The following is an 11,611-nucleotide window of genomic DNA, read 5'->3' as shown; positions in this document are numbered from 1 at the left end:
TTTTCACCGTAGGGCCACACAAACAAGTTACTGTAGACAAATTTATAGCACCGATGCTGTCCTGTGGTACCTGTGTACGCTCTGACCCTGCAGCAAGTGGAAAATAGTTTTCCCTCTTCCTCTCGCTGAGGAGGAAACTCCCTTAGGTTAGCCCAGAGTGAGGCCTGAGATTACGGGGGTATTAGGTGAGTACCACCATCCCGGTCGTTTACTGTTTCCTGATTTGTACTGATGCAAAAGGATTAGTGTCCTTTAATGAATCACAAGCTCCGTTTCCGACCGTACTCCCTGGGTATTGTGTTTCAGAAGCTGGAGCGCGGAACATGATTTGAGGGGGGGAAAAAATGTATTTGGCCACTTCCTAAAGGGTTTGGTTAACCTTTTTCTGGACCACTGTGCCAACAGTATGGCGAGAGTCTAAATAAGGAAAGCACTTACATTTTTAGGAGAGTGAGCAATTGGTAGCAAAAAAAAAAAAAGGTGAAACCTGCAGGGAAAAAGAGAATTTGAGGAGGCTGTGAAGCACATTGCAAGGGGAAGGGTATCGATGACGATAAATCCTAAAGCTGGAAAGCTGACAAGAGAAACGCGCATGCCGTGCGGTGGGAATTTGGGCAAAGTCTTTTCCCACAGAGAGCGCTGACTGCGCAGAATGCCCTCCAGGAGGGGATGCTGTGAATTAACCGAAGCCGGAGTCCGAAGAATAATTAAAACAGGCAATAAACAGGATGAGACAAGTGCTAATCTTCTGGGAGGGCTCTCTGGCTTCGCATCTGGAGTGGCACCTTCACGGCCCTGGGGGGACTTGTGCCCCAGCTGTGTCTCATTTAATAAGTTAGTTATGAGCAGATGAAGCGTTTTGCCCCGTCTCAAATCTGTGCTCCCTTCCAGGGTGCCCTCTGGCTCTTAGCATCTCCTCTGAAACATCAATTTGCAAAATGCTCTGGCAACTAAAGAGTAAATAGTCCAAGCAGTGGTGACAGAAATACTTGGCCGGTCCCTGTAACTGTATCTGATTCACTGAGCTTTCAGCCTGAGATAGTTTCTATATTTGCCTGATCCCGGGGTGGCATGTGAAAGTTTGCTTTGCCAAAAAGAACGAAGCTGTGACGTGAAGAACTGGTGGTTTTTATGAAATAATTCTTTTTTAATGAATTTTTTCTTTAGGGGGCATAGGAGCCACTATCTCAGTTTGTGTTTATCCACTTAAATGCATTCTGATTGGCTTTTTTTTACTCATCAGAAAAAACCTGCTCTTTTAGACTATTCTTCAAAGGCTTGGGAAACGTGCATTTATAAGAGATGAGGTCGACACAGTTTGGGTAGCTGAGGAGTCAGTGAAGCTTGGATAGTTGTGCTCAAGGGCAGAATAAAACCACAAATGCTCTGCTGAAATATAGCAGCTAGGAAATCGTGAAAAGTTCATGGCAAATCATGGGAGCAAAGAGTAGAAGGAGAAACCTGGCTCATGAAATTGGGATTTTTTGCAGTTCTGATAAATCATTCCGGAATAGGAAAAGCTGTTCCACAGTCTTTCAGAAAGCAGGTCTCTAACTGCTATTTTAAATGAGACAAATGAAGTGACTTTGTGAATAAAACAGTTTTTAGGGTTTTTTTCTATTAATAGGACACACAGCTTGGAGAGCCCAACTCCCTCACCACTGGTCCGCTTTGCCTTACAGGAGGCCTGAAAGTCCGCCAGTCCCAGTTCCTGCTACAGATAGTAACTGGACCTTTTTCAGAGCAATAAGATTATTTTGTAGGAATAGTTGGTGGCCTAAAGCACAAGAGGTATAGGCAACCTTTGCTTTAAAAGCAGTGCAGGAAATTTTTCATGGTGAAATTAATAAGACTATGAAACAAGGGCATAGAGCAGCCTTGAAATTGGGGGCGAGGAAGTGTGAACAAAATGCCAGAAAACCTGTTATGGGAGAAGTTCTTGTCCAAATTCCAGGCCTATCCGCTGAATGGAATTACTTTTCCATGAGAACAGACTTGTTGCCTGTATGCAGAGTTTACAGATTAAGTGGCACATGGGATGGGGGAATCGTGTCCAAAATCCTTTCAGCACTGAAATTAATGGTGAGAAGCGGCTGACGAGGGAATAGAAAAATTATTGCCTATATTCTTTGGTGTTGCATTGCAGGGAAGGGAAAAGTTGTTTGCGCTGCCAAATTTTAGACAAAATTTAGTCTGTGTGCTTTTCCCCTGGCACGCAGCTGATGGAGAGGCAGCTGCTCTTCCAGGGGTGGGTAGAAGACATAAAATCCAGCCTCAGCCATGGGGTCTGGGTTACCTGCTAAGGGAGATAAGTACTGAAAGTAGGTCTTTCAGGGGTGACTCGTAAAAGCACATATTCAGAGGCACTTTGCTGCTTTATGGTGTCTGCAGGGATCTCCAGTTTGTAGCTGTTGGTAATGTCACAGGTGGGTTTGTGCTGAAGAGGATGGGAGCATCCCTGGGATACTCAGAGGTACCTGCTTCTGTGGGGTTGGTTATATCTATGTGCTAGAACATGCATGGTTGACTTTTCCAGGGGAAAAATGGGGGAAAAATGGACAATTTCCATGAATGCACTCATGTGCCTAGGAAATAAAATCAAACTTCTGCTCATGCAGACAGGAGCAGTTGTGAGGTGATGTTGGAGCTGTGTGAACAGCTGGGGATCTTCATCGAGGCTGTAAAAGAGCTTTTAAGTTTCACAAAACACCATTACGTTGGGAAATGTATAAATAACCAAAGTCACGTGCTGCCTGGCTCCGGGTGTGACATCCCCCCAAGGGAAACCTGTGTCTCGTTTGCGTTCAGGACCCTCCTGAGCTGAGAGCAGATGGCTCTCTGCTCTCGAGACAGGGTACGTTATCCACGAGCGCACTCATTTGCAAGGCCATTAGTTGGAGGAGGATAGGCCGCTTGCACAACGAGGCAGATTTTTATCACCGGAGGAAACCAAGTTGGGCTGCTCAGCTCTCCTGAGAAATAAACCTTAATGATTAAACCAGTCGCACTAATGAGGAAATTACGGGTGATTTAATTCATAGTCATTGATTGTTATAGCCCCCTATAAAATGTACTGTAATTTTATGGTGTATGCCTCAGAGTCCGCTTCTTCAGCAAACGCTCCCGAGAACACCTCAGGAGACCCGTGCGGTGCTGAGGCGGATGCAAGAGCTGCCCTAAGAAAAGCTGTTGCGTTGGCGGTGCTGCTCTCGTAGTTTTGATTTTGAGGGGGAAAGCCTTTATTTCTGTAGTATTTCTCGTCTTCCAAAGGCTCTGCAAGCAACTCATTAAAGTACAACCTGGACTCGCGTGGAATAAGACAGTATTCCAACACAGTGATAAAGGGAAGGTATAGGTGAGGGAAAAAAAAGCTTTTTGGTCAAAGCTTTGAGTAAGCAACAGAACAGCAAGTCCTGGAAAAAAAAAAAAGGGATGCTTTGATAAGAACATCGTTTAGGATGTCTCCCAGTGGAGTGTGTTGCAAATGGATTCGGGAATGGTTTAATTTTACGAGCCAATTTTAGATTTACAGATTTCCCATTGCATACTAGGGAAAATTCACAGTGTATCTTCCAAACACAGTGTTCCCTTGCTCCCTTGACCATATATAGAAGCAAAATACCAAATTGGCAATTAAAACTGCCAGAGCTGCCAAGAGATAGGCGATTCAGAGTGATAAATATATAGGGGACAAGGCAAACCTGCCATATAAGGCTGAGGGAAAGAAACAGCACACTCTGTATTGTACATGCACGATGGGAATGTTTGCCCTTGGCACTGGCAAAGGCATTGCAGGTTCTGCAGTAATTTGATTTTTTTTTTTTTTTTTTTTTAAGCGATTGAAGAGTTCATGGGTTTGGGATTTTCACCTGCTGCAGTTCTCTGTGCTAGGGCTGATTTTTATTTGTTGTTATTCCAGCTAGCTGTATATAAATCCGTTAGAGGGTTGATCGTCAAGTTTATACTATGCCTAAGTCTTCTCTGCTATTACTCTATTTCCTGGATGCTTTTGGCACTTAGTCATCATTTGTTAGTATTTTGTGCTCCTCCAGCGCTTTTGACTGTGCATCGAGTAGATCAGGGTAAGAGAGCAGCGTGCAGCGGGGTTTTTAGTCCTTTCAGAGGGGTTAATTTCCCTCAGGCTCGATGTAGTCTTGCGGGGTAATGGGTTATTTGGCTGTCTGAAAGCTAGACCACTCAGTGGGTGCAGTGCACCTGGTTTTTCCTAGAAAGAAGGATGTGAACTCTCCCAAATAACTGGTCGTTTAGCTTAATTCAGCGAAAGGTGTCTGCTTTTCAAGCAACAGGGTGAATGAGCTTGGAGAGGTGGCTGGTCACTAGCAAAGAGGTGTCACCACCGCTCTCTGGTGTGGGCACAAGGAGCAGGAGACGTTGGCTGGAAAGTGGTCCTTGAGTCAGCTTTGGCCCTGGATAACGTCCCAGACATGGCTCTGTGACAGGAGGGAGCAGTGGAAAGGCTGTTTGCCCTCTGCTGCGGTGGGTCCTTTTGCAGCCGTTTCACTTTTGCATTTGGGTGCTGGGGCTTGTGACATATGGGCAAGGTCTGGTCTGTGACATCTTTCTTCCTATTCTGTCCATAAAGAGGAACAGAACTGCTTCATGCTTCTTTCATATGTCTGTCTTTTGTATTCCTTGATGCTGATGGAAAAGGTAAATCAGGATGCCCAGACATAAAACAGATGTTTTGTAAGTCAAAATAATTAAATATTTTTCAGAGCTCCAGTATCTGCAAAACAGCAGTGCATGCAGGAGTCATTTCAGGTGAAGAAGGTGGTTTTGTGGATGTGATGCCTGTAGAAAAGAAGAAAAACTATGTTGGCTCCTTAAGGAACGGAGTCCAGTCTGAGAGGTAAGACGTTTTTCTTTGTACTTTCCTCTCTCTCGTATTTTCAATCATGTGTTCAATTATATGTTAAAGTCAGCACATATCAGCTAGTCAGGCTGGTGGGCTGGAAATACATGACTTCTCAAGATTCACAGTGACATTGTTAAGCAAACAAATAGAGCCTATTTTCCTATTCCTACCTTCCACATGTGAGTAGCTACTTTCAGATCCATGTTGAAAGGTAAGGAATATTAAGCTCTTTTTTTTTTTTTTTTTGCCAGTTACTTTGATTTTACAGTATGAGTCCATATTAATACGTTTCCCTGTGTGTATATCACAATAGAATTTCACTGCTTTAATTATTACACTGGTTAGTACTGGACAATGTTCAGGGAATAAATTCTAAAGAAGAAACTTTCTCAACTTGCTTGTCCGAAGGATAAGCACATGGATATTTCTGCAGCTTTTGTCACTGAGTCATGCTTTGAGGTTATAGGAGGGATCCTCACTGAATTCTGGGGTGTAGGATGCTTTTGTATTTGTTAATTAATTTCCTCTATATTCTTGTGAAAAGAAGTATAAATAAATTAATCTCTTGAGAGATTCTGAAGATGAAGCTGGCCACCTTGTAACTCTTTATGGTTTCTTTTGGTTTCACTTTGCTGATTTCAATGAATAATTGTGATTCAATGCTTCCGATATTCTGCACCTCAGAATGCATGTAAATGTATGATGTAATGATGAATGTAACGACTGAGTCTCAGCTCGTTCAGTCCTTCCTGATTTGCCACCTCTGGTTCAGCTTATAATATATTTTTCAGATGTTGATGGGGTGGCACTGATTCCTCAAAGCTGCCTTTGCAAACACGAGTCTCCACAAGCGTGGTGATTCTTGGTCAATACTGACATGGCTCTTTCTGCTTTATGCAGTTCCTCATTTATAATTACCATAAGAAATCCAAATGAATTTGTGATTTTTATTCTAATATTTAACATCCCAGAATGCTGTAGAGCATTTCAGAAAATTAAAAAAGACCGTGGTGGGCAAACTAGAGGCATTAGATATGGGATTCTTTACTATAGATCTACCAGGATCAGAATTTTTCAGCAGAGTGAATAATATTTAGTGCAGTTTATTTGTTGGAATTTGGTATATTTGCTTTCAGCTTAGATTTATGTCACAAAGTCTCCTGTTCGTATAATTTTTCTTCTATCTTTCTTTTATCTTTTACACTAATAGCAAACTTTTTACTTGCATGACAAACACTGGCCCAGCTAAGAATAAACTTCACCACTAGCAATGTCCTGTAATACGAGCAGCAGGTGCTGATCTAGGAGGTGAGGGAAACTGAGGACGTTATTGCAGCAGGGATGAGCACGAAGATTTGGAAAGTGTTATTTGTGCTCAGTAGTAAGGAGCACCTTCGTGCTACGAGATCCACTGGACTGTGGACTAGCTTTCAAAGACCAAGGTGAAAGCCTTATCCTTTAGGACACTGGAAATAACCTTGGTAGAGATATTCATCCAAACAGGTACAGGGCAAGGCTGCCTTTGAGGTCTGTTGTGTCTTCATTCCTGTTGGAATGTAAATTCTGCAGAAGATGCAAATTCTGCCTTTCTCCCAGGGTTTTGCAGCCCAGCAGATCTGAGGAAATAAGGTCTGGAAATGGAAATAATCCTCCGCCCCCATACACACAGCCACCTCCAGCAGTTGTTGGAGGCACCTTTGCAGACTGAAAATGAATATCCATCTTTATTGTCATTTTAAGTGAGCAGATCTGGCTATTCCTCCTGCCAGCACCAGGAGATGGTCCAGATGGGCTCTGGGAACCTGCCAGCCTCTGTGACAGTCGTTCTTAGGAAAACGTGTTCCTCTTTACGCATGAATTTCTGCAGAAGGGAGCACAGAATCCCTCAGATAAAAGCTATTGCTGTAAAGAGCCTTTTGCTTCCCAGTTCCTTTAATTGGCATTAGCACTGCAGAGCTAGGCTGAAAGCATAAAACAAATGTGAATCTGTGGATTTTCGCCTCTTCTCTTTTCACTCCTTTCTCTTTACGCTGCTGTGCACTTTATCGCTGCGCTGAGCCACCAGGCTTTTACATGAGCAGCTCCCGAAGAGCCACGTCAGCATTAACGTAGCATGCAGAGTCCAGGCGCCCCAGGATGTTGTGTTGTCCGTAGGTCTGTCCTGCAGTGCCCATCTTTGGTTTGTTACATTTCTCTTTTTTTTTTTTCCCCCTCATTTTTTCCTCCAGCTTGACGAATCCTTCGGATGGAAATGCTTTCCGAATTTTTGCTGTGAAGCAGTAAATTCCCAGGGAAGGTGCAAGTTTCTCTGGGAGAGCACTCCGTTGATCTCAAGACAGGAAGGCTCCTCTGATGGCATCAGCTCTGAACGTACCCTCCTTGCCGATCTCTTTCAGGGAATTAAACAAGAAGGAAAAAAAAAAAAAAGACAAAAAAAAAAGACAACAGGTTCTGACTCAGCTGTTTGCATCTCACGGCACCAGTTCAGCGTTGTATCTTTTCGTTTCATGTTTTCATTTTTCTAGGGGCATTCAGCAATGATAGACTGTTGTAACTTCCAATTTACAAGAGAGGTGTGCTACACAGAACCGAGGTGGCTCAACACACAGCAGACGCGGCGGTCTTTGCCTGGCCCTCGGATGGCATTTTAGAGTTTGAAGCATCTACTTTTGCGTGCCCGACGCAGTGCACAGGCGAGCAGGCTCAGTAGTGAGCTACTGTCCGGGCGACAGGCCCTTTAAAACACGAAACTGTTTTAAACGTTGCATCTTTTGGGGAGAGCGTGGGCTTTGAGAGTGTTTTTGGTCAGTTTTGGTGTTTTGTGTGTGAAAGAACAGCCAAGTGAGTTTTTCCTAACAGGGTGACACGCACGAGTGACACTGAGTTAGGCTGCTGGAGCGTTGCATCGAGCTAAGTAGCGTGACGGGAGAGGACGTTTCTGTCGGCCTGACGTTGAGGTTTACTGGAGGATGGAGTAGGGTAGGAGTTGGTGGCAGAGTCCCTCGCTGCAGAAAATGAGGCCACTGGATAATCCAAACAGCAGGTTTAGTGTTTGCTGGTCAAACATTTGCAGGTACTTTGTAAGTCTGGTAACCTATGAGAAGTCAGTGAATTGGGGCTCCTGTGCTGGCACATCTCGTATTATATTACACGCCATTTAAAAAAATAAAATATCAGTTAAATGCAGTGTATCGTTTTATACAGCAGTGCTGGTTGTTTTATCTGTAGTAGTCAAGCAGTGATAAAGTTAATCTTATTTTTGTTAGGAACGGTTGCATCCATATGAAGCATGTTCGCTTTACCTCGGTGAAGTTCTTCGTTGTGTGTGCAGTTCTGAGACTTTAAACATATGAGATGAATTGGGCTTGATGAATTTCTTCCATTTGGTTTGTGACACCTGCAGAACCCGACTTGCAAATGCAAATGCAGTATCCTGGAGCACCGGACATCCAGGGTGCTGTATTTGCAAAACACATAGGTGTGGTAATAATGTTATTTAATATTTTGTTATTTATGTCTCAACGAGCATCCAAATGCGTTTCAAAGACTATTTAAAGAAAATTAAAGCTAGCCAAAAGAATAGCCTAGCATAAGCTGCTCTTTAAAGCAGGAGAGTATTCCTTGCTTTCTATTTGAAATGGATTTTTAGACTTGATGTACACATGCAACTAGTTGTCTTTTGATGCACACACATCCAGTAACTTCATTAGTCATGAGAAGGCAACGTAAACTTTAGTTCTTCAGTTCATATAAACCCATAGTCCCTCTGCTCGATAACTTGATTATAGTATTGTATAACAAATGGGCAAATATTTCACTTTATTTGGCAGATGTCTCATAGCTGCTCTTATGCTCAGGCTGTGTTCAATTTAAACTAGGGAAATATAAAGCCGTCTCCTCAAGCTGTTTCAAAACAGAGACCAAAAATGTTTATATGATTAAACCCTTCTTTAATTCTATAAACACCATGAAATCAACAAGGAAATTGCATTTATCAGTCAGTTTGTCTCACAGCTGAGGTTTCCTTCTCTGTGAAATCTGAGTTTGGAAAGAGACCTTCTGTAAAATATGAAGCTGGAACTGCTTTGCATTGTCTCCATGAGTTCTGCATAGCAAACCTTCCTTTGGGACAGATACAGAAAAATGATTCTCTGTTGTCTTTGTTTATATAGTATTGTCTTTCAAGGTGTACAGTATTTGCTTTAGATAGGAAAGAATTAACTATTTTTTCTTATTAGGTAAATTGATGTTAAAAACAGCTGGAATATATCTTAGAAAAGCTGCTGGTTGGAAGGGTCTGAGGTCTTGGCAGTGAGACGAGGCTTCCCTGTTTCTGCCTGCTGTGGACAGTAATGCTCTACATGGTCCAGTGCAAGCCCGTTAAGTGCTGCGGCATGAAACCATGGCAATCGTGGGCCAAATGCTAGCCACAGTACTATGTATTTCCTATGACTTGAAAGTGTAGTAGATGCAAGCAGATATCCAGTGGAATCCTTCCCACTGACTTCAGGGGGATTTGAAAAGCACATAAAGCACATCAGAGCTTAAGTAGGATGCCACCTCTAACATGCTGTCGGTGACAACCATTGATGTTGTAAAATGATGGAAAGAGATGTGAGAGAGGAGAAAGTTCTTGGAGAAAAGTCTTGGAGGATCAGCGTAGAGCGCACATAAAAATCCAGCCAACTTGGGATGTATCTACCTGACAAAAAGGGGGCAAGGGAAGAATTATTATTCCAACAGAAATATCCTAAAATGCCTAATTGAAGTTACAATTGCATATTTTTATCTTCAGCCAACTGGTTTGGATTTTTAGAAACCGATGTTATTTAAGTCTGTATCTGTTTATTTTTATATTTGTTGTACAAAAGAGAAATTGTGACTTTACTACACAAATATTATTCGAGGTCCTGGGTGCTATTAATTTGAACATACCTCCACCAGCATTAGGGGAGATCAGGTCCTCCGAGGCAGTCATGTTATATCACTTACTTTCGATCGTATGTGCTAGCTGTTCATATATAAGTGGGACAGTACCAGTTCTTAGCCATATATTTTGTTTCTGTGATACCAAAACATTACTTAGTCTAATGTATTTCAGTACAGCTTAAGGACACAGCATGTCCTTACCTTCATATCACCAGATATGTTCCTCCTTAGACCCTAGCTCAGCAGATTAGGAAAGTGCGTGCCAACTTTAGGCGCCCGAGTGGTAGGCTTAGCGAAGCATCTGGTTAACGCTGGCAAGGCTGCTGCCGCGTGGTCGTTTGTGTCCAGCCAACTTCTTTCCAAAACCGAGACTCAGCACAGATGTTGTGTCGTTTCACTGCCAGCAAACCGAAACTGGCTCAGCAGAGCTGGATTTCCAGAGAATGCACGGGGCGCAAAAGCCGAAGCGCATCACTTCGCTGCCTCCCGGCCGGCGGACACAACCGCGGTCCGGTTGGCCCTCGCAATTTGTCCGTTTCAAGAAGTCAGCGGTGGTTTGGCCAACAGCTGATTGAAGATTCTCCAGTCATGTATGTGGTCAGTTGTGCAGTCTAAATATTTAGGGCCAGTTCATAGAGTTGCTTTTTTTTTTTCTATGAAAAATGATGTATTTTACTACTTTCTATGTATAAAAGTTTCTTGTAAATTTTTTGTGTGCCTTTGCATGTTTTTCAAGGGGCAGTGTGTTTATAAACTATAATTTTTTCTAAATACAGAATTGTAAAATATCTTTTTTTTTCCTTCTGTTTTCTTTTGATTTCTGAATTATTTGTGAAATAAAACCTTCCCGGAATGAATGTCCCCCCTTGTCTTTAATGCTCAGTCAGAGCCAAGGTTGTATTTAGAAGGGAGAGCCTGAGCTATTTGCAATTACTCATGGGACTAAAGTAGCCCCTGGAGAGCCCGAGTGAGATCAGGATGTGCCGAGCCATCATGCAGAGCCTGTTCCACAGTCTAATAAATAAAACAGCCCAGTTTCCAGGGATTAAAAGTCAACTTTTACCCCTATTAGGAATGAGGCGCATCTTTTCCTTACTTCCTGAGCTGTAGTGCCAGGGCAAATCAGTGTCTGCCTTTAAGTACATGACTTGGACGCTGCAATATAAGGGACTAAGTAGATTAAAGGATAGGAAGAAGTGTTTTATGAACTCGTGCTGCAAGTTAAAACTGAAGATGGATTTGCCTCTGCTTGTCTAGGCTGTTGTTAAATGCACACTGATTTTTTTTTAAAGGAAAAAGAGGGAAAAAATATGCAGTTTTTTTTTTTTTTAATTATTTCCCCTTCTCCAAGCTCATACTTGCCAACAGCACTACAAATCACACCAGACCATATTTCATAGTAATTCAATACTGTCTTGGTTAAAGGAGCAAGAAGATAAGGAGACTTGTAACTCAGACTCCAGACAATGAGGGCCACATGGCTTTTGTCTCTGAATGTGGTCTAAGCCATGGGAGAGAGTCCTGATTACAAAAAAAAGACTGGGATATATTTATATTTTCCATTACATACAAAATAAGATCTATATAAAATAGAGATGTTTGCATTAGTCCAGGGCTGGTTGTAGCAGTTATTTGCTTTTCTATTTGCTAGTGCTACGAAATGCCCTAAAATACTGTTGCAAAATTTAGATCCTGGTTGACCTAGGGAGGAAAACAACATATTAACCAAAGTGTTAAGGCTGGTATTTCTGAGCAAGATCCTCCTGTCCTCTGCATGAGCTCCAGGCCCTTGGACACTGGCTCTGG

At 42.6% G+C, this 11,611-nt stretch overlaps 1 protein-coding gene across 2 annotated transcripts in view; it reads left to right on the top strand.

Annotated features, from left to right (window-relative positions):
* Nucleotides 1-10,652, top strand: part of CRISPLD2 (cysteine rich secretory protein LCCL domain containing 2) — a 33,367-nt gene extending 22,715 nt beyond the window's left edge. For both annotated transcript variants that reach the window (XM_067302410.1, XM_067302411.1), the window contains exons 14-15: nucleotides 4,737-4,870; nucleotides 7,105-10,652. In XM_067302410.1, coding sequence (XP_067158511.1) covers nucleotides 4,737-4,870; nucleotides 7,105-7,159 — 189 coding nt within the window. In that variant the 3' untranslated portion in view covers nucleotides 7,160-10,652. The remainder of the gene's footprint in view (nucleotides 1-4,736; nucleotides 4,871-7,104) is intronic.
* Nucleotides 10,653-11,611: the final 959 nt, after the last annotated feature.

Source organism: Apteryx mantelli, chromosome 10 (assembly GCF_036417845.1).
Source record: "Apteryx mantelli isolate bAptMan1 chromosome 10, bAptMan1.hap1, whole genome shotgun sequence".
NCBI classification, from domain to species: Eukaryota; Metazoa; Chordata; class Aves; order Apterygiformes; family Apterygidae; genus Apteryx; species Apteryx mantelli.
Note: the sequence above shows the minus strand (reverse complement) of the source record. Positions and strands in the feature narration are given on the sequence as shown.